The sequence below is a fragment of the Phoenix dactylifera genome, chromosome 16, assembly GCF_051530095.1.
Source record: "Phoenix dactylifera cultivar Ajwa chromosome 16, Ajwa_hap1_PhDact_Kaust_v1.1, whole genome shotgun sequence".
Lineage (NCBI taxonomy): Eukaryota > Viridiplantae > Streptophyta > Magnoliopsida > Arecales > Arecaceae > Phoenix > Phoenix dactylifera.
In genome coordinates this window covers 17239663-17261337 of record NC_143205.1, presented here as the reverse complement: position 1 = coordinate 17261337, position 21675 = coordinate 17239663, and the positions used below count along the sequence as shown (strand labels likewise).

Here is a 21675-nt window from a genome sequence, read left to right as displayed (position 1 = left end):
TAAGGAATCATATTTACAATATTGGACAAGTAGAACTCAAAATCAGCAAATAATATACCGGCATCCCCGATCTCTATGATGTGGTGGGCGAGAAAGCGAGAACAAAGGCTGATTAAAAAGAACGGATGCCGGTCGGGAAGCATACTCGTTGTCGATTGGAAAGGAAGCTTGTTGTTGGTCGCTCATCAGACAGGGATGCTTGTGGTGGGGTGACGAAATCGGAAAGAACCTCTGGCTGCTTAATCTCAAAGAAAAGAAGACTCTTGAGGACGTAATACTTCGAAGAGTTCCGAGAGTCGAAAAAGTAAAAGAGGAGCCTTATTTTCTCATAAAGATAATTTTGACCCTTTACAATAGATAAACAGTTTCACGTTATTAATTTAAATAGGTGTAAGTGTAGGTTTTTACAAAATATTGGGCGTAAGTGTAATAAACATGAAGCCGATGAAGATTTTTGTAAGATTATTTTGGTCCTTTTTAAAATTTTTTCTGATATAATATTTAGGTTTTATTAAAAGATAATAGTTTAACTAATATTCTGTTAAGTTATGGTATAAAATATTGAATAAAAATAAATCTGTAAGATAAGTGTAAGATTTTTATATTATTGAAATAGTCTTAATGTCTAAGTGGTTTTTATAATTTATTCTTATCGACGTCAGGGCTGGCCCAATGTTTAGACGATGCGGTCACCTAAGGCTTTGGTCTAAAGAAGGCTCGTCGCACGAAAGGCCACAAAGATAAAATGAAAAGAAAAAAAAAATCTCTTGTAAGTTTGCTTTAAGTCGATCCATTGCAAAAAAAAAATAAAAAAAAATAAAAAATAAAAAAAATAAAAAATAAAAAAAATAAAAATAAAAAAAATAAAATAAAATTGGCCGCCCCTGACCGACGTTGATATTGATCCGACGCAAATCCGTCCCATGTACGCATTTAGCTTGTCGTGCACCCCATATCGGATCGGCAGCTCCGCGGAGCCGGTGATCCGATAACTGACATCGAACCCCAGCTTTCGATTCCTTTCGTCCCTCTCTTCCTCTCAGATCTGGTGCCCTCTCTCTCTCGCCCCCCCTGCCTCTCTGTCTCTCTTCCTTCTTAGATTCACTCTTTTTTACTCGAGTCACGCAAAAAAAGTTTTCTTTCTCGAAAACCCAAATCTTTGTTTCTATCTTATCCCATTTTGGGGTGTTTAAAAAGATTTTTTTTTACCATTCTTCGTTTGGGAAATATTTCATGTGATTCTCTGATCCAAACCAAAATCTCTCGATTCCCTCTTGTTTGATCCCAATAATCCCTTTTTGTTGGGTTCAAAGATGGGAGCCGGGAGATAGCAATGGAGTCCGAGGCCCAGCGATCGCTCTCTTTTAGGGCGGTCCGTAGAGCGGATCGGAACAACCAGTATTCCCTCGCCAAAGGTGAGAGGAAAGTGGAGTTTTTTTAATTGGGAATCAGTTTTTGGAGCAATAGATTTGATGAGCTTTTTCTTGGGTTCAGTGGATGAAGGTGGCGACGATTCTCCAGGGAGGGCTGGGCAAGATCCTATGAGGATGATTTGGAGGAGGGGTTTCATTCGGTTGGTTCTCGTGTCGGCTATCGTATGGATGGTGCTTATTCTTGTGGCATTGCTGTTCCACCTCTGGTCGTGCCATTCTTCTATCAGTTTCCTATCAGGTACTGTAATTTTGATGCAAGATTTCGTTTCTCTGGGTCAGCCATTTTCTCGTATACTTAGTTTACAGTAATTATTTGGATGTTTTCTTTCCTCATTTACGGCATTTAGGGTTTGTTCATATGTTTAACGTAGTTTTGAGAGCTTAGAATTCAACTTTCTTTTCCCTTTCCACCTTTTCCTTAAATCTTTTTGCCCTTTATGTCCTTTCAGCAGTTTAATATTCTGGTTCTTATTAGGTTTTTAGGTTGGGGCACATCAATATTGAAGACAAGTGTAGGAGGAGCAGGAGTTGTGTTAGTTTCTTTACATGGTTTAACGTTTAGTTGGAACTCTCCGCATGCACTGGGACCACTTTTGGGCTGGTCCGACCCAATCCCCAACCAAATCGTTCAACTAAATCACTTATCTTTTTTTTTTTTTTTTGCTGGAACGGGCATTTCATACATCACAGATACGAATATACCCAAGAAAATCAGAAAGCAAAAAGTCCCGAAATGCTCCGGGCATCTCTCTCTTCAGGCCATAGGGTACCTCCTGAGTGGCTCGCTACATAAGCTGCCACCCAGTTGGCCGCCCCATTGGCCTCACGATATACATGCATAGCCTGAAATGTGGCACCCTTCCTCCCCATCTTCCAAATGTCGCGGAGCAGGAGATGATCTCCTCCATAACTGCTCGAGCCCTTTCGGACCCAGTTGATCCATTACCCTTTCTCCTCGGCTGAAATCTACTATCTACCGCCTAATTAAGAAAATGCCTTATATGCATGAAGTGTAATTAAGAAACCACCTTCTATGCATGGAGCTACATTGATCTTCAGAAATCCTTTTTATTCATCTTAAATTCTTGCTCCTTGTCTGGATAATTGTTCCTCAGCTTGATAGAATGAATTGCAAGTTAAATTCAGTTTTTTTGGTATTTAAATATAAATCAGTTTCACTTGCTTTTCATCTGGACATTGATGTTAAATTTTAAATTTGTCAATTCCATGTATACAATTTAAATAGTAATCATTAATATTGGAGGAGATATATCTTCTGAACAGAGTTAGGTTCAATTTTGAGTAGCAATCTACATTTGTCAGGGTAAACCAAGTATATAACAATACTCTCTAGGGAAAGTGTCTAAGATTTGCAATGATTTATTAAAGCTGCGATCACCTCAACATTTGCTGAAGTATTTTTTGTCTTTCCCAGTAGCCATATCCAGTTACTGCTACAATTAAGCTGCAGCTCATGTTTCATTCATTTGGATGATTTTGGAATGCATGGGCTTTTTTTTGACTCATACAATACAGATTGAAAGAAGCAAATTTGTTCCAATGCCCAATGTATAATTAAGTAACTATTCATTCTTGACTAAGGTTCTCAGATGGAGAAAGCTACCATACACTAAACATATTAAGACTTTTTTGTCATCTATCTAAGTTTGGCATTATTCTTTTGTTTATATATGATTTTTTTTTTCTTTTGGTATCATGGCATCGCTGTTTTAATGTGGGCAAGCTCTCTTCTTTTCATCATAATGACAAAATAAAACTTAATATGTTATATACTCAACGTGAGTTCCAACTATCGTTATCTAACATCTTCCCTATATTTTTTATCTTTTAGTTTAGGGCTTTTAATTTACCATGACCTTCCTGATTAATCAGTTAAGCAATGACTTCCACTGTCTGATCCAAGGTTCGCCGTACCGGTACCGAACCCCGTACCGGTGCCGCATTAGTATAGGCGTACCGAGTGTCGGTACGGTACCGTACGCTCGGTACCGACCGTACCGACATTGGTGTACCGATACCGGTACCCATCGGTACGGGTACGGTACGCTCGGTACCGACCGGTACAGCGAACCTTGGTCTGATCTGAAATTGTTCACAATTGCTTTCATTTTTTTGCAGCTCTTTGTAGAAAGGATAGCAAGGTTCTTGTCATATTAGACTCGATGGGTCTCACACCAATACCACAGCATCGTAAGATTATGACTGCACAACTTCATACCTATTCAGATTTGGTTCTGCCAGTTGCCTAACTTTTTCGCTGTTATGCAATTAGGTTGCCCAATTCCTCTTGCAGATGATCCTGATGCTGTAGTCATTCCAAAAAGAACACCTAACACAATTCCAAAAAGTTTATCATATATAATGGTCGATGAACAGGCAAATGAAGACACTAAGTCTCCACCATTGTTTGGAGGACATCAGAGCTGGGAACAGAGAGAGAAAAGTTTCAAATTGAATAAAACTATGAAGGTAAACCATACATTGACGTAATACTTGCTTTGATTTTGAGTACACATAAAATGCAATTCATAGCTAGTGTGAAAAAACTTCATCTACACATATGCGGACTTTCACTGCATAATTCGTTCAATTATCTACCCAGAACAAAGAAATTTTCTCCTTTCTGTACTGCAGTTGTCTGATGGCTCGATAGCACAAGCCTTTTGCCTTTTTCAGAATGGTTTAAAGTACCATTTCCCCCCTTCACTATTGCATTTCTTGGCTTTTTGGTTGTATCAGAATGTGCCAGCTTCATGATGTATAATAATCCTCAAGAACAAAGAACATTTTGATTGGTCACATGCTGGATTTCTTCTCTTCATTTCTAACTAACCTTTTACTTTTCTTTTTGGGGCATGTACACCCTGTTTAAATGCTTATGTAATGGAATGTCTATTCGAGAGCTCCTTGGCTTGCGACGGCATGTACTGAAATGGCTTTTTTACCCATTAACCTATGACATGTTTTCAAATTTGTGACATATGTTTCTAATCTTTCTAATAAAAAGGTCACATTTATTTGTGGAGTATAAAAAAATGCATTATGTGATTTGTGATAATAATGTCCGTTATTGAACATGTAACAACTATTTTTTTCCTCTGAGATCAAATCACAGAAAGCTTAAACTGCATGCACTTACAGTTGTTCCTGATGGACCCATTAAAAAATTCTGCTTATAATATTTCAAACAGTCGATCATATATTTTGGATCAACATATGCTGTAGGACACTTGTCAAAAACCTTATGTTATTTTTCACATTGTCAGAAAACACGTCTCTGCACCTCCGATCTTGCTCTACTTGTCTTATATTTCTCATGGACAACAGGTGGGAAGATCAATAATTTGTAAGATTTCCGTGTTTGCATCAGCACATATCAGACATTTGAAATGCAACTCTTAGAAATTAGCCGATAATATTATATAAGTGTAATATTTTCTTCTTAGAACAACTAGAGTTATGAAGAATCTCACATATAATCCTGCTGATTCTATGGATTTATCTGCTTCTGGTGCAAGTTGGAAAATATCACTGAGTCCTGAGACTGGGTTTTCTATTTGCTCTTGATCTGTTCTCTAGGTGCATTGTGGGTTTATGAAAAATGGAGGTGCAGCAATGGATGATGCAGATATAAAGTATGCTCGGAAATGTAAGTTTGTGGTTGCTTCTGGTATTTTTGATGGGTATGATACTCCCCATCAACCATCAAACATAAGTCTTCGTTCCCAGAAGCTCTTCTGCTTTCTGATGGTGGTGGATGAGGTGTCCCTTGATTTCATCAAGCAAAATGTTAGTGTTAGAGTGGACAGTGATGGAGGGAAATGGGTTGGCATCTGGCGCCTTGTGACGCTACATCATCCACCATATGATGAGCCTAGAAGGAACGGAAAGGTTCCCAAGATATTAACTCATAGACTATTTCCTCAAGCTCAATATAGCATTTGGATTGATGGGAAAATGGAGCTTATTGTTGATCCCTTGCTCATGCTTGAAAGGTGAGTTGATTCTATGTCTTGTCTAATCAACCAAGTCAATCTTATTTTGTGACTCAAATTTTATTAAGTGTGCATCGATCTGTATCTTTTGCAGATATCTTTGGCGGGGAAAGCACACATTTGCAATTGCTCGTCATAAACATCATAGGAGTATCTATGAGGAGGCTGATGCATGCAAGCGAAGGAAGCGGTATGCTCGGCCACTAATTGATTTGCACATGAAGATTTACCGTTATGAGGGAATGGAACCTTGGAGTCCAAAGAAACAGACAATCAGCGGTAAGAAACACTCTTAATTTGGTATATGTTTACAGTGATCTCTACTAGTAGTAAGGCAAGCTGGATCTTTCTGCACAGAAGCCTATACAAGCATTTATCCATGAACCTGTAGATGCATGTGTGTGACTGCACATGTCAACTTAAGTTATTATTATTTGATTGAGGCTGCACAGTGGCAATGGTGGGGCTAACTTTACTCAAATAACTGGCCTCACATCATATCGCTCAAGGCAGGAGGATAATTTTGCATTTTGTGAATATATATGAATGCATCGTCATTTCTTTCATTAGGAAGCATTTGGGCCCAAACGCTCAAAAGTACTATATTCATGCTACCATGTATGCATGTGTACATTTCTCCTCAAGGGTTAAGGACATATATGTGACGAAGGATCTTGCTGCAGAGAAGAATGACTAGTGAAGAAACATTAAAAAAATTCAAATCCAAGTATCTGAGATAACACATTTAGGTTACCTGTTATAATTAAAAAATCATTTAAGTAGGAGCAAATAAAGATATGATAAGTTTCATGATGTTATAAGACAAACTAATTTTAACTTAATAATCTATCGCCAATATCTGTCGACAGGGTTAGCTTTAGGTTATCTGCTGCTCTTGAAATCTTGCCAAGTTGTTTCATTGATTCTTCCTAATTTATATTCTGCACCATATCTGACTTTATCTTTGCTATGGCTTGTTTTCTTGTACTAGACAGTGAGTGATCCTTGCCATCTCCATTGGGAACTTATTTTTCTTTTCTTTTTCCTTTTTCCTTTTTTTGTTTTGAGAGCTCCATTGGGAACTTCAAGTATTTTTTTCTTTGTGAGACTTAAAATATGCCTTTTTGACTATCACATTTAAATGATTGGATGTTATTACTTTAATGATTGAATGTTATTTAGGGCAAAATCTTGTCATCAAAAAGTTGAATTGGCAAAGTGCTGTTCACAAAAGAGCTGAAGTTGATATCGCAACCCTTTGTATTTTGTTGATATGCTAATCACATACATGGTGAAATGCAGATGTACCAGAGGGAGCAGTCATAATACGGGAGCACACGACAATGACCAACTTGTTCAGCTGCCTTTGGTTCAATGAGGTCAACCTCTTCACACCAAGGGATCAGCTTAGTTTTGGTTATGTGGTGTACAGGTTAGGGGATGCATTTAAGTTTTTCATGTTTCCCAACTGTGAATACAATTCATTGTTCATACTACATAAACACACCAGGGAGCATTCATCTGTAATAGAGTGGGTTAAGGACTTGGATGAATTCAAAGGGAATAAGAGTGGGTTGAAAGAGACTAGAGGAGGATTAGGACTTTGGTCCCCTTATCCTGGGGATCTCAGCTCTGTCCAACTGCCACTTGTTTCAAGAAGTTCCCCAGCAGGCTGAGCATATAATTCTTTCCCCACAATTCGTCAACCCTGCAATCCCCCAAAAAAAAATGCATCTTGAAGAATGTCTGTCGGTTACTGTTCAATGATATCTTTCCACTTCATATCAACAGATTCGAGATGAGTTTACTAATTGTTATCCTTCCCAGTAAGAGGATAATCTCATCAAATCCATTTTTCCCTGATGTAAAATGCTACGGAGTATTTTTCATATTCAGTGTTTTTGACATGCGATACCCATCCGACCTCTTTATTTTGTAGGCCTCCTAATCTGTCAAATATTTTACCAATGAAAGAAAATATTTTTGAATGCCATTATACTGCTGCTCTTCCGCATACTTGGCATTGTGATCCACTCTTTCATCTTCTGTTGGACACATTGTGTGCAGTTTTATCGGTGACTAGGTTTAGGTGCATTTTCATTGTGATGGAGTACTCAGGTTGCTACTTTGCACTCAATTGCCAGGATCCCATGTAGGAGGCTGAGATCATGCCTTGGTGTACTCAAGTTTGGTTGATTCAGTGTGGACAGGTTCGTACAGGGAACTTGTTCCTTGTTAGAAAAGTATGTAATTAAAGCTAAGCCACTAGAATAATAAGATCTCACCAGTTAGAGTTTGTTTGGATGATTAGACCGGAAATCTTATTAAGTTGGCGCGTCAACCAGCAAATTCATAGAATTACAGGCTGAGCTAGATTTATATTCATAAGTACTCAAGAATGGCTCGTGTCGGTCTGAATTCTATAGGGAGAAAGAAAGGTTTGAATATAGACTTAGCTTAGTTTGTAATCTATGGTTTTGCGATTATGCTGGTCCAACCCATGATTCTAATAAGTTTTTCAACCCAATCATCCGAACAGGCTTTAAGTATTTTTCTGAAGTTATATCTTCCAAGGAAATACCGTCATATAACCAATATTTCAGAAATGATTCTACAGCCAGAACATAAAACAAGGTGTTTAAGACTACATGCTCGAAGGCTCTGTCAGCCGTGTTCTGTAGTTAATAAGGAATATTACGGGGATGTCTTTAGCGTGATGGTCCTAATTTCTGGCTTTTTCCCAAATTAGATGGAATGCCTGTAGATTTTAAATCTATTCTCCTCCCTGAGCTCTCTGCAGTGAAAGCAGTATACGGGCCACCAAGGTGGTAGCCTAGTGGTACTCGGCGTAATTTCTATTCTCATGGTCCCAAGTTCGAGTCGCTGCGGCGTTGATTAAAATGTGGCTTCGGCCACTACTTGGACATGAAACATAGGAATACTTCTTGGACCTCTAGTAGCCGGGGTGGTGCCAGTGTGACGTAAAAAGGGTATGAGAAAAATCGGTCGGGATGCCTAACACACGGCCATTTCTGCTCTCATTGAATATTCTTCTGGCGGGGCAGAGACTTAGTGGGGACTGCTACGCAGGGGTGGGCTTGTCCCTTCCTCCCCCCTTCCCCTTTTTTCCAGCAAAAAAAAAAAAAAAAAAAAAGGCAACAAAGCTTGCATATCAAATGTGATTATTGGCAGAGGCGTCTGCTTGAAAAGCTTATAACCCCAGATCCAATGACTGGAGATTGTTTAAGAAGAGGCAGAGCCAAGGGAACAAGGCTAAAAACAACAGCTGCTAAATTGCGATAGCTTTAAAGGGAATGGATGCAGCCCCACCATAACTCATTGCCTGTGGTGAAAAAATAAATTACTAAATATTAGAGAAAGGAATTAAATCCTTGAGTTATTATTTAAATCCTTCATTTCATGGTTAACAGTCACCATAACCAATCCACCTAACTAAAATGTGAGATTGGATACATGGTGGCGTGGAAAACGCTAGAGTTTAGAGTGCTGGAGACGGAGGAGTTGATATTATATATTAAGAATAATTATTGCTTTTTATCTTTCATGCACCACGAGAACCAATTCAAGTAGCAAATCATTGTAAACTAAAAAAAGAGACATGCCGTGCATTATAGAAAAACAGATAAATTTTTTTAAAATTTTTTTAAAAGAAACCAAATGGGTAAAAACTAACAACTGATCTTGTGCTAAAAATTCTTTTTTTTTTTGGTACAATGGCAGCTCAAACACAATGGATGTAAATGCAAATTCTAATTCAAATTTTAGAATAGTGCTATCAGACAAATTATCGCGTAAACAACTAAACCCTTAAAATCTTTAATCCTAAACAAACTTGGACTTTGCCAAATCCTCGTTCGATTGTGATTCTCTTAATTTTCAATTTGATTGAAGAGGAAAAGAAAAGTTATGGCTGACAATCTTTTGTGCAAGAAAAATAAACCTCTTACAATGATTTTACAAAAAAATAAAAAAGAGTTAAAATTCTTGCCCATGTAACCTTAGGGGGGAGGCCACATGCAGATATTATTTTGGAGTTAAATAGAGGATATTTTAGAATAAAAGCAGAAATGAAATGAAAAAAAGAACTCAAATTCAAAACTCTTGTATAAATGGATAAGCAAAAGCTTATGTACTGTTGGGCTCACATATCTTACTCCCTGAATCCAATCTGAAAATATGAGATACTTCTTGTAGGACATGAAAAAGTTGCTCTAGTGAAACAATCGGTGCAAGAGCCAGGAGTGGATGGAGGCCAGCAGCCGGGCGGCCTTCAACAAGCCACGTATTCAGGTGCACAGGGTGATTCTACAGCTTCCACCAGGGTTTGAACAGCCTCGGGATGGGGCGCGTGCACCACCACAGAGGTCATGGGCAGACGTCGACAGTGGGAGATGCAGGCAAAGTTCAGCAAGGAGATATGCTCTGAAGTTGATCCAATACCTCAGCAAAATCATCTGGTGGCGGGCATGAGAATCGTAGATGCTCACCTGTATGAGGATGCTTAAATCTGCAAAAGAATGGCACATGTGAAGTTGCCCAAGTCCGATCAGTAATTTGGTACCAACCATCACAAAAATTGGACTTCAAAAATATCAGAGCAAAGAAAAAAAAAAGAGAAAAGGGAAAAAGAAAAAGAGAGTTTGGATATGCTCGCTACCCAAGCAATGAAGCATGAAGGCAAGGCCTCTGTACTTTTGATAAAATTTGAGAGAGATGGACATGATGACTCGAAGAAGTTCTTGGCCGCAACAGCGACAGTGCCATGCTTTTAGTACCTCCATACACCTCATCACCTAATAGAGGAATTCCCAGATACTTTGCATGCGCACGGATCTACATCACAAAGGTAGCACAGATAGATTTAGGGAGGAGAAAAAGAAGAAGGTGCCTCAGAGAAAAGTGATGCATATCTAAATCTTGAAATAAACTTTTCAGACAGAGAACTAGAGACACATGATTACTAACTGCTCTTGAATGAACATGGCTTTGGAAAGGAAAGTTTTGATTTTCTATAGTTTAAAAAGCACCCGAAAAGTTTGTATATAGAAATTTTTTGGTGTGCATTTTCCAGAACTTTAACCCAGACAAATATCTAGATGAAATGTTACGCAATTCAATGACAAAAAATACTTGATGTCAGTGTTCCTCTTCCAGTACTTAAATAAAATTATGTAGCAATACGTGGGTACCTGGTGAGTGCGCCCGGTTTCCAATCTCCACTCCACTAATGCTGAGCCGCCGCCGCCCAGAACCTTGATTACTTTATACCTAACATTATTAACAAGTCGGCATGTGAATGGTACTTCAAAGGGGAAGAAAAAATCCTGAACCATTGGATGGAGCTCAGGTCTAAATGGTCTGTACAGATATTTCAATGCAGTGCCTATGTTATCCATGCGAACCCAACTCTCTTTTTTGTACATAACACGAGAGTGTGGTTTCCATGTGGCCATGAGCGCAGCCCAAACACTGGGAGCCACACACTGCAGGCAGGGCCGTGCATGCAGAAGCACCACTGCTGCAGTGGTGACCCCAGCATGCAGTCAATGACGTGCATGTCACAGGGGGGACGGCACGCAGGCTCTGCAAAGAGACTGCTCTCTAACATGCACACTGATTGCAGGAATAAAAATGATGTGATACAGACAGGCTGCTGAGGTGTAGTTAAGGGCCAACATAAGGGAGACAGGCAGCCTCCATTAGGATTTTTGTGGGTCATCCAGAGCTAAGCTAGTCTGCAAAATTGATACCTTAATCATATATATATATATATATATATATATATAACACAACATACTGTAAGAAATATTAGCAGAAAATAGTTTCCAAATAAATCTTCCAGAAGTACGGAATACAAATCAAAAGCTAATGCGATTACTGAAGCAAACAAGTGGTACCACGACCACATGAATGATGGAGTTTGATTGTATATACTAAAGAGTTTATGATGCTAAAATTCAAAATTGGAAATAGAGTTTTCTGCAAAATTAACATCAGCAAGGCACCTTGCTATATTAATATGCATTTTTACTGTATGCCATCACTTCTTCACTGAGCATTAGAATAGAGAAATCCTGGGCCAATATAGGGTAGGTATGCTTTAGAATTTAGCCTAAACTTCCCGTGAATCATAACCTGCACTAGAACAATAGTACATCACAGGCGCACTGCACATTAGTAATTCAAGAAACAGCACCTGAGAAATGAGTATCTTCACTATAGACTTTTCGATTAGCACACAGACAAACAACAGTTTTTGGTAGATGCAAATTTTATGTTCTTGTCTCTCTCTAGGTGTTACCTCGAAAGGATCAACAGCAGTGTCCCTGTAGAATGGAACATGTTTTACAAAGGCTTCACAGTCAGCTGTTGGAGCCTTCCAGAACTTTAAGACTATGTAGCAGAGATTAAAAAATAAGGAAAAAAAAAAGAAAATGTAGAGACAAACAAAAATACTCCAACTTAGTAAGTCCTCTTTCTTATATAGCAAGGCAATCCTAGAAACTAATATTCCATATCCTGCAGTTAAACTTCAACTGAACCAATGGTAACAATCTCTTTTTGCATGCATAGCTTATTGCGAGAAAAACAGATAAAGCATTAAGAGAAAAAATTGAATCACCTACTAGCAGCATAACGAGCATGTCTACTGTTACTTGTCCCAGAAACGGCAGCCATGCGAATTCTATTATTCGAATCACGAGCTATAGGCATTTCAATCCTTCCAGAACTTGGGTTAGGGATTCCACAAGTAAGACTGATGTATACTCTATGGATAGTGTGTAGCTTGAACTGTTCAGCTAAATGGGCATGAGAATGCTCATCCTGTCACGGAAGAGAAAAAACATGAACTTCAAATACACATATTTCCCAAGTATTATGAGCAACAGAGTTAGGTGCATGTATTGCATGTAAGAGTATAGTTGGAATAAAAGAAAGTTCATATGTTTCAACAGATATATATTGCAAGTATTGCTTATAATGCAGTCCAGCATACTACTGAACATATGGAGATTTAATCTACCGAAAATTTCAAGACCACTTGAAATCCCCTGCTGATAGAGAAGTTTTGTTAATAGATTATAACAGAGTGGCACAAACCTGTGCTTCATATGATTGTTCTTAATGGTCTTAGCATGCGGTGCTCCACTTTCAGTTTTTCTTTATAGCATCACATGATATAATATATTGATTGTTTAAAGAACACAAAGACATGCATGAGTAACTATACAGATATTATAACTACCTTGGCTACAACAAGCAATCCGCTTGTCCCTTTGTCCAATCTGTGCACAATACCAGGGCGAACAAGAGCTTCAGAATTTTCTGAACTTACTCCTTCCACAGAGGATTGATCAAAATAATAGCTGTCCATCTCATTGTCTGAAGATTCTGAGCACTCAGATTCAGAAATTTTGCTATTGCTTACACATGCAATTGTTGGAAGCCTACAATGATGAAGAATAGCATTCACCAGTGTGCCATTTACATTTCCAGGTGCTGGGTGAACAACCTATAGATCACCAACAAATAAGCAGTCGAGGGCAAGGTGAAGATCAATTGATAATTTAAGCATTAAAACAATCAAAGTGCCATTGAACAATCAAAGTACCATTGAACATTATATACAGGATTAGGATGGTATTTGAGAAGTCCCATTCACAAAATACATCCTCAGACAGAAATTTTTGAATAGGCAGGTATCCGCAAGACAATTGTGTACCGATATGCCATTCCTCTCACTCATGCACAAGTGTAAGCCTTTAAGCAAATAACATAAAAAGGAAGGAAGGTGCAAAAGATGATATTTTTAAACTATCAGTTAACTCATTGACTTGATCCTTCCTATTCCAGATTATGTGGGAATTACCAATCATAGACTATTTATGGATGCACGAACAACAAAATCTTACCCATAAATGTCCAGGTCTTCATATATCTTTTCTAGGCACTGGTACTCTTGATGTATGAAAACCTTCACAATATATAACACAATCCATCTTACAGGAAGCTTAGCTAGACTGCCAAAGTGTTCCTCATGCGATGCATGTGGCATGAAGAAAACACAATACTTAAACTATGTCAAAACAAAAAATAATTTTTTTTGATCACAACATCATGCTATTCCAGCATGTTATAATCATTTTGCTCTGTTTGATCCCAGTATTTTGATGAGATCAATCTCATCTACAAACTTTTTTCTCACTCTATAAGATCATAACCATTGATCGAACCAATAAATAAACGGAGGCCATCTACCGCTCCATGGGAGATCACAATAATGGACTAAAAACTTCTCTCATCACATATATCAACATATACAATTAGATCATAGAAGCTGGAATCATCAGTTAGGATAAAACAATTAGTCCATGATGTTGTTGTTATAACCACAACTGTTTAGAAATGCTTCTATATGTAATGAGGCTAATATTGAAGTTTTAAAATTTATTCTATTATCATTTTTAACATTAATGTATGCACTTTAAAGATACAGATGAGAGCAGATAACACTCTGAGCTTGTACATGGCATAATCTACGTATATTATAGAGTCTGATACACATTTCCTTCTCTAATAGATACTGTTTAGCTCCCTTTCTTTTTTTTTTGTTTTCCTTTCATTTAACTCCAACTCTTGGTACATAGGGTGGTCGAGCTTCTTGAGTTTCTTTTCACTATACTGATTCACTTATAGTTCATACTCCATGCCCAAGTTTCAAACTCCTCTATCTAACCCATTCGAAAGCCCTTTTAAGTCTGTCATTTTCCTTTCAAATTTCAAACCCTCTTTCTTTTGTATATGAAAAGGTGAATTTATGCAATTAATGAGAACTTAGATGTGTATCATGAGGACAGGGAAAAACTCTTTAACAAGGAAAGTATCAAATTGTGCTGAATGCTGATAAACTCCTTTCAATATCTTCCCTTCCTAAACCTTTATCTAGCACCGTGCTTTGTAAACGTATAGGCTCCAAATGAATATGACCACATTGACAAGGTATTTTACCTTGACAATCAGAAAAACAAGCCTCCAACTTCGTATAATTCTCTTCACTCAAGCAAGGAGCCAGAGAAATCCATTGCTGTAAAGCAACTTATACGATCTAGTGAAAGTATTTAATACCATACTTCATGTTAAAAAATTATAAAGATCTGAAGGAATGTAGGAACAATGATTTACCATGTGCGCAGGTTTGTTTACTACAAGAACATAAGCATCTTCATACACTATATCCAGAGGTATATCTTCTGCTTTAGCTCTCAAGGGTTGCAACTCAGAAACTGTGCAGCTAACCATGTCCCCTCCTTTGATTATGTGCGAAACCTGCTTTGATATAGTCAGACTAGCAATTTACATTGAGAAACAACCAACAGCAAAACCAAAAGATCATAACTTTGAATTAGAAAATACCAATGGTATCTGGGGGGAAAAAAAGAGACATACTTTGGGGCACAGAAAGTCCAAAGACTGAATTACAATGCCCTGGATCCCCGTGTATTAAGAAATAACATTCTCATTCGCAGAAAATTCAAAGACAGAAAAGCACTTTATCTATTAGCAAAAGAATCAACAGAAATTTTTTCATCATCAGATCAAATTAGTATATGAAATCCCTGTTTATCAGTATTTTTTGCCACTAATACTTTGACAGGGCTGCTAAATTTAGCATGTTTAAAAAGTAATACTCACTATTCACTAAAAAAACAAACTTTCTTTCTGCACTCCCCAAGTTGAACGGAACCTGACCGAGTTTCTTACCTTGTCCACCGTCCGGCCATTGACGGCGACGAGGCCAGAGCGGATGCTGGACTGAATCCGAGCTCGGCTGACGCCTTGGATCCGAGAGGAGATCCAGGAGTCGAGCCTGGTCTTCTCCGCCCCAATCTCCACGCTCTCCTCCAGCCGCAGCCCCGCATGATTACCTCTGAGGACTCGCTGCTGCCGCTGAGGAGATGGCTCTGGGTTCGAATCGCGTGAAGAAGTAGTAGTAGAGGAGCAGAGGGCCTTCAAAACCCGATCCCGACGGTCTCGACCGAGAAGGTCGAGAGAGAAGGAGGAGAACGGCGAAGAAGAGCCAGCAGCTGGAATCGAGAGCGACACCATCCTCTCATGGCGATAGAATGGGAGCCTTCGGTTCATATCGCCCGGTTCGACCCGAGACTCAGTGTATCGGCTTATAACTCTGATTACGGGTCGGCTCCAGAACAAAATTCCTATTTTGTCCTCACAGGTTCACGAGTCAACCCGGTTTATATTCTGACGGGTAATAGAATAGACGCTCGCGTTTACTCTTTACTTGATCGGCTCTCTTAACCGCCCTACCTTTTTCTTGGTCCTTCCCCTCGACGCCGTCGCGGCCATTCGATAAAGTTGAGAAATTTTTGTTTTTTTTTTGTTTTAAATTCTTTTGCGACTCGATCGATCTCCGATGGCCGGCGACGGCGGCGGCGGAGGGAGGACGAGGCCGAATATCCTGGTGACAGGGACGCCGGGGACGGGGAAGTCAACAACGTCCTCCCTCCTCGCTGAGGCCACCCGCCTCCGCCATATCAACGTCGGGGATCTCGTCCGGGCGAAGGGCCTCCACGACGGCTGGGACGACGAGTTCGATTGCCACATCATCAATGAAGACCTGGTTGGTCCTTTTCATGACCCTAACCCTAACCCTAGACTTAAAACCCTGGGTTTCATCAGAGCCCATTACTCTATCTGAACAAGAATGATTAATTGGAAGCAGTAACCAGATTGATCTTATGCAGTATTTTATATTTGTTCCACGAATTTGTCTGATCTAGTCGATGTGTAAGATTGGTGCCTGCTGAATTTTGTGACTAATTTTCATAGAGAAATTTATGTCTGTTAATATTTCTTGTTCAGGTTATATGAAAAGTGGGAATTCTCCTTTTGTTTTGTTGGGCGTGAATTAATTTAGGAGAGTGAGGAAATTTTATGAAGGAGACAAGTCAACAGGGGTAATTTTTTAATAGTGGGGTAGAAAGAAGTGTTTTTTTTAATATATAATTGTGGTGATGATGTGATTGGTTAGAAACCTCTTCTGGTTAAGCTTCTTATCCTTGTTATGTATTTTGAAGGGGTGTAGTGTTTTTCTTTTTTTGCTTGTCGTAATAGTCTTGGGGTTGGATGAGATGGAGGTGGGTTTGAGACTTAGGAGTATAACAAAGTTATTTTGTGTTAGAGCTTATTTGAAAGCCATAGTATTTGTTGTAATGCCTAGATATCTTTATTTTTAGCTTTTACCTAAGTGGCTGGATGCTGTTGAGTGGCAAATTGGGTCTTTGGCCATCCCTGTAGTCTTGAATCTGAACTTGATGATAAATGCGCAGACACTTATCATCTTTTGTTTACTTTTGCAGGTGTGTGATGAGCTTGAAGACATGATGGAAGAGGGTGGGAATATTGTAGATTATCATGGTTGTGATTTCTTTCCTGAACGCTGGTTTGACAGCGTGGTCGTCCTTCAAACCGACAATTCTATTTTGCATGATCGCTTGACTAGCAGGTAATGACATAACTATATGTTACTACTCATTGAAAAAATGTTACTATTTGATAGCTTCTTGATTTGTTTTCAGTAAAGCATTTTTCTAACATATTCAGACTAGTGAACTCTGAAAAATATTTCCTACATCTTTTTGGCTGCAAGAATGAAAGCAAACAACGCTTGGCATATCTTTGTGCCATTTGTTGATATTTGATTTGCAATATAGCCTCAATTCCCACTTTGCTAGCATAAATTGTTCAATTCTTAACAATTGCGATTTATATGTGCAGAGGTTACATGGGTCCAAAACTTACTAATAATATTGAGTGCGAGATCTTTCAAGTGCTGCTGGAGGAGGCAAAAGCAAGCTATGCGGAGGATATTGTGGTGGCATTGCAGAGCAACAGTGTTGAAGACATCAGTAGGAATGTGGCCACATTAACAGAGTGGGTCAATAATTGGAGGCCAGTCAGATCCTCTTAATATCAATATTTCATTCTGGAGGGTTCTGGTTGGTGGTATGAAACATACGATTGTCTGCAGTGAGGAAGTCTGGCAAATAAAAAGTTTGATGTTTTAGTGTGAATCTGTTATATTTTATCCATCCGGTTAGATGGTGGGGTCTGTGAACAATTTCTGATAATCTTTGAGTTTTTATGAGTAATCAATGGTCAAGTTCCCGTTTTAAATTCTGATTCACAACTGAAATTAAATGAATTTGTTTCTTTTTAAATCAAAATCAACACTGTATTATATGGTCTTCACAGCCCAGGGTTAAATGAATGAATCAGGCTGGTTTCTGATTGCAGTGAAGGCATCAAAGGCGGCCGTTAGCTCGCTCTCTCTTCCAGAAAGCATGCATCTCTTGCTTTCAAAGTATCTGCAGGCATTTGGGCCGTGCCTCCGGTGTTCAGAAGATCATACAATTAATCACATAGATGAGAAGATCAGACATGTTTTCAGAATTTAAACGCCCAAGATCTTAGCATATGCTGAACTTCACCACATACTTTTGAGAGAAGGGATTGCAAGTACATAGCTCATGTCATATCAGACATCAACTTTTCTTGGGAGAACAATTACAGAACGTTAGAAGCACATTGATGCCAAAAGCCTATACAAGCAGTTCTCAACTAGAACTAAGAGAAGAAAATCTTTGCAGACCTAGTGCTGTCTGAAACAAACGAGCAATCAAATTCAGCACCTAGATGTGCAAATCCAGCCGAGTCTTTCGCTGCCATCAGCATGCAAGTATTCCAATTCTGATGGATAACCTGACAACCGCAGTTCGGAGGATCCTGGAACCCAAACGCACGACCGTTGGCATCGGTCAACAGCTTCCTCTTGCATGCTCCATACTCAACAAACATTAAAGGTGAAATATATGCAGTTCCCTCAGCCTCCCCATGCAGCTGGGTTGTCCAAAACACTGCAAGTTTTGCCATCCACAATTAGCACTCGCCCGCCCAACATCGAGACAAAGTCCGAGCCCTCCACCCTCACCCACTCCCTCAGCAGATTTAAGCGCAATGCATGCCAGCTGAGCTGTTCGTCATTTCCTCCAGAAATCCATCTCTAGATGGCAGTCATCGAGCATTGCACCGGACTCTTTAGTGCAAACTGCGCATTGCAGAGGATTCATGCTCTTTTTATTTTCCTATTTATATTGCAAACTCCTGCTTCTTTAGTTTTTTTTTTTTTTTTTTTTGGTAAATCGGCGGCTCACACCTGGCGAGTGTAAAAACAGCCAACAAAATTAAAAAACAAAATACTGCGCAAAGGCATAGATGGCTGTGCAGAAGAAGTCTCCCGAGTGATGAGTCTGCAGCACCGTTCGCCTTCCGATATACGTGCATGGCCTAGTAAGAGTCAGTCTCCCCCTGACTACTTCTTCAGATTTTGATTACATAATGAACTTCACTGTGACGGTTAGACTAGCATGCAATCTAACCATTTCCAACCCAACTAGGAGCCAATCCATACCAAAAGTTAAGATCCATGGACTGGCAACTGGTTCCAAATTAAGACTGACCTCCAATCAAATCAGGAATGGATCTCACAAAAATGAACGCGACAAACAATTGCTACAAGCTTAACACTAGCCCTTTTTTCACTTATATCGATACCAGCTAGCATGGCTTTGTATTGAACAGGAGAATCTGTTTTAGCAAAAAAACAGGAGAATCAGTCTCAAATATGTTGTCATTTTTACGCCCCTGACAGTGTCAATAAGTTAGCTCACAACTGTTAACACAGCTGGCACCTCACTCTTAAAAGCTGGTCCTTCACTGACAGCGTCAGTAAGTTAGCCAGCAACTGTTGACACAGTTATTGGTACATATCCCTAACAATGCATTCCCTGCTACAATGCTATTATTTTTAAAACCAACCATCTGCTTGATTTTTTTCTTGTGGGGTAAACATCCTCTGCTTGAGTTCAATAAGATTTTCAGTTATCAATACAGGCTAGCATGATGTTGTATTGAACATTAGTCTGTCTTAAATGTATTGTCTTTTTCAGTCCACTGAGTGTCAAGTAGCATGAGATATCTAAAAAAATGTATCATCAGAATTTTCTTGATTAAAGCATAGTATATAGATATATTATTGTTAGGAGGAACAAAAACCTTCTCTGTGTTGTATCCATACCTGTACAGCTACGAGAGAACTGACATGCTAAGTTCTTTTGGTTGACTTCCTTATTCTAAGATCCTTTCCGCATGATACTGCTTCAATCAAGTTGATCAAGAAGCTCTAAGTTTGAAGCAATCTTCTCAATCATAGAAAATATATCACTAGATTGGCTATGTGATCTATCTCCTGCTAGAAATTCATGTGCGACACCATCGACCTCGATCATACTTCTTCCTGAAGATTGCTTGATACCCACCTCATCGATCACCTTCCGTACCCTTATGGCATCTTTTACTCTACCAGTCATGGAATAAAGATTCAATAGTGCTACATATCGGCCCTCTTCCCATGGTTCAAGCTCAATAAGATGCCCTGAAGCTTCTAGACCAAGATCATAATTGCCGTAAGTGAGGCAACCATGCAATAAGGCACCCCATGCACAAGCATCAGGCTCAAAAGGCATGCTACTGAGGAGTGACCTGGCCTCTTCAAGATGCCCTCCACGAGATAGAATATCCACCATACAACCATAGTGCTTGGCCTCTGGTTCGATGCCGTAAATTCTAGTCATGCAATTAAGGCATCTTCGAGCATGATCGATCATGCCCGCATGACTGCAAGCCATCAAAACTGCAAGAAAACTAATCCTATCTGGCCATGCACCTAACTTAATCATCTGGGAGAAGAGAGAAAGAGCACAAGTCCCATGCCCATGAATTGCGAAACCGGTCAACATGGCATTCCATGACTCCAAGTTCCTAAGCTTTTGCCCAAGGAACAACTCAAAAGCCGCATCCAATCTACCACACTTTGCATACATATGCACAAGAGCGTTACCCAAAGTCGGGCTCCGGATAACATCCAAATGCCTATCAATGTAACCATGTATCCATTCACCTAAGGCAAGACAACCCATTTGTGAACAAGCCGAAAGGGCACCAATAAGTGTCACCTCATTAGGCTGAAAGTTAGAAATCTGCATCTCGTGAAACAATTCAAGGGCATCCTCTGGAAGCCCGCTTTGAGCGTACCCACTTATCATCGCATTCCAGGCGATCACATCTCTTGTGTTCATCTCATCAAACAAGGCCCTAGCTTTAGCAATGTCACCATGCTCAACATAACCCTTGAGCATGGTGGTTTGAAGTGCTGCATCCTTCACAAAAACTCCATCGAACACTTGACGGGCAGGACCCAGCTGCCCGCACGAAGAGTAGAAGCTAATGACAGAACTTGCAATGAATCTATCAGCTCCAAGCCCAGCTTTGAGGATGCGGGAATGGATGGCTCTGCCTTCTGGGATGGAGGGGAGGAGGGAGCAAGCTCTCATGGCCGAGATGAAGGTGGTTTTATTAGGAACAGAGCCTTGGGTTACCAAGCGAAGGTAATGGCGAAGGGCATCAACACCTGGAGTTCGGGAATTCGACCGTTGGTTCCGTCGTGGGTTTCTAGGGGGCTTGGGAGAGGGAGGGAGAGGAGGTGGAGACTCGAAACGAAGCCTTGCAAACATTTTTCTTCCGTCCGGAGGATAATTCGACCGTTGGTTGGAATCGCCTGGGATCCGACAGAATATTATTTCAATTTTATTTATAAGTATTAATAAAATTAATTGATATATTCTTATTAAAAAATATATGTATGGAATAAGGGATTCCTTTGGGTCCGCCTCTATCCTTACAGTTGGCTCAATTGATCAGGCCACCGAGTCTTGAAATGGATGACTTGGATTCTAATTGTGTTCTCATTCGATTTTGACCACACTTCCTCTCATCTTAATTCTATGAAAAATAATATTCTAGCAAATTTTACTTTCCCGTGGGAAGGAGCAACAAGATTTTTTTATATATATGGTTTTGGCATGTCCAATAAAACCCAAATTATTTCTACGTTTTCCAGCTTTGGGATAATGAACATTGGGAACCAAATGCTGGACACAGCTGGATTTTATATGGTGCGTTACCATGACGACATTTCTAATCTTTGTGTGGGAAAACTGAACATAGACAGACAGAAGTAAATCTTATTTTTTGTGGGATTCCATGCCAACATCTCAAGTCATTTGACT

The 21675-nt window shown here is 39.4% G+C and overlaps 3 protein-coding genes and 1 pseudogene across 5 annotated transcripts; 2 read left to right on the top strand and 2 right to left on the bottom strand.

Moving 5' to 3' along the window:
• The first annotated feature begins 927 nt into the window (after positions 1 to 927).
• On the top strand, positions 928 to 7445 carry LOC103718913 (Sept9 (DUF616)). Its single transcript, XM_008807927.5, has 7 exons — positions 928 to 1415; positions 1495 to 1671; positions 3573 to 3644; positions 3727 to 3923; positions 5034 to 5449; positions 5544 to 5728; positions 6752 to 7445. Exons 1-7 carry the CDS (start codon positions 1334 to 1336, stop codon positions 7123 to 7125), a joined length of 1503 nt encoding a protein of 500 aa, XP_008806149.2. The 5' UTR covers positions 928 to 1333; the 3' UTR covers positions 7126 to 7445.
• A 2093-nt stretch (positions 7446 to 9538) lies between these two features.
• Positions 9539 to 15645, bottom strand: LOC103718912 (Pseudouridine synthase family protein). 3 transcript variants are annotated; one of them, XM_008807923.6, is made up of 9 exons: positions 15233 to 15645; positions 14654 to 14797; positions 14480 to 14555; positions 12945 to 12983; positions 12717 to 12862; positions 12093 to 12295; positions 10660 to 10738; positions 10128 to 10303; positions 9539 to 9977 (listed from the first exon to the last, which is right to left on the bottom strand). In XM_008807923.6, the coding sequence occupies exons 1-9, from the start codon at positions 15611 to 15613 to the stop codon at positions 9875 to 9877; spliced, it is 1347 nt and encodes a 448-aa protein (XP_008806145.3). In that variant the 5' UTR covers positions 15614 to 15645; the 3' UTR covers positions 9539 to 9874. The 3 variants fall into 3 exon arrangements, with proteins under 3 accessions (XP_008806145.3, XP_088568500.1, XP_088568501.1); XM_088712374.2 differs by lacking the exon at positions 14480 to 14555 and having other exon boundaries at positions 12717 to 12983; positions 15233 to 15644; XM_088712375.2 differs by lacking the exons at positions 12717 to 12862; positions 12945 to 12983; positions 14480 to 14555.
• A 115-nt stretch (positions 15646 to 15760) lies between these two features.
• Positions 15761 to 17665, top strand: AAK6 (P-loop containing nucleoside triphosphate hydrolases superfamily protein). Its single transcript, XM_008807921.4, has 3 exons — positions 15761 to 16109; positions 16849 to 16994; positions 17267 to 17665. The coding sequence occupies exons 1-3, from the start codon at positions 15903 to 15905 to the stop codon at positions 17457 to 17459; spliced, it is 546 nt and encodes a 181-aa protein (XP_008806143.1). The 5' UTR covers positions 15761 to 15902; the 3' UTR covers positions 17460 to 17665.
• Positions 17666 to 19707: 2042 nt separating this feature from the next.
• Positions 19708 to 20940, bottom strand: LOC103718931 (pentatricopeptide repeat-containing protein At5g66520 pseudogene; annotated as a pseudogene).
• Between the last annotated feature and the right edge of the window lie 735 nt (positions 20941 to 21675).

Bases quoted from the DNA above. Each gene is read 5' to 3' on its own strand.
- LOC103718913 (XM_008807927.5), top strand. From the start codon at position 1,334: ATGGAGTCCGAGGCCCAGCGATCGCTCTCTTTTAGGGCGGTCCGTAGA. The intron at 5,450-5,543 runs GTGAGTTGATTC...TATCTTTTGCAG, and splicing joins CCCTTGCTCATGCTTGAAAG to ATATCTTTGGCGGGGAAAGC. The intron at 5,729-6,751 runs GTAAGAAACACT...GGTGAAATGCAG, and splicing joins AAAGAAACAGACAATCAGCG to ATGTACCAGAGGGAGCAGTC.
- LOC103718912 (XM_088712374.2), bottom strand. From the start codon at position 15,613: ATGAACCGAAGGCTCCCATTCTATCGCCATGAGAGGATGGTGTCGCTC. The intron at 12,984-14,653 runs GTAAATCATTGT...GGTGATCTATAG, and splicing joins TAAACAAACCTGCGCACATG to GTTGTTCACCCAGCACCTGG. The intron at 12,296-12,716 runs GTAGTTATAATA...CTTCCGTGACAG, and splicing joins GATTGCTTGTTGTAGCCAAG to GATGAGCATTCTCATGCCCA.
- AAK6 (XM_008807921.4), top strand. From the start codon at position 15,903: ATGGCCGGCGACGGCGGCGGCGGAGGGAGGACGAGGCCGAATATCCTG. The intron at 16,110-16,848 runs GTTGGTCCTTTT...TTACTTTTGCAG, and splicing joins ACATCATCAATGAAGACCTG to GTGTGTGATGAGCTTGAAGA. The intron at 16,995-17,266 runs GTAATGACATAA...TTATATGTGCAG, and splicing joins CATGATCGCTTGACTAGCAG to AGGTTACATGGGTCCAAAAC.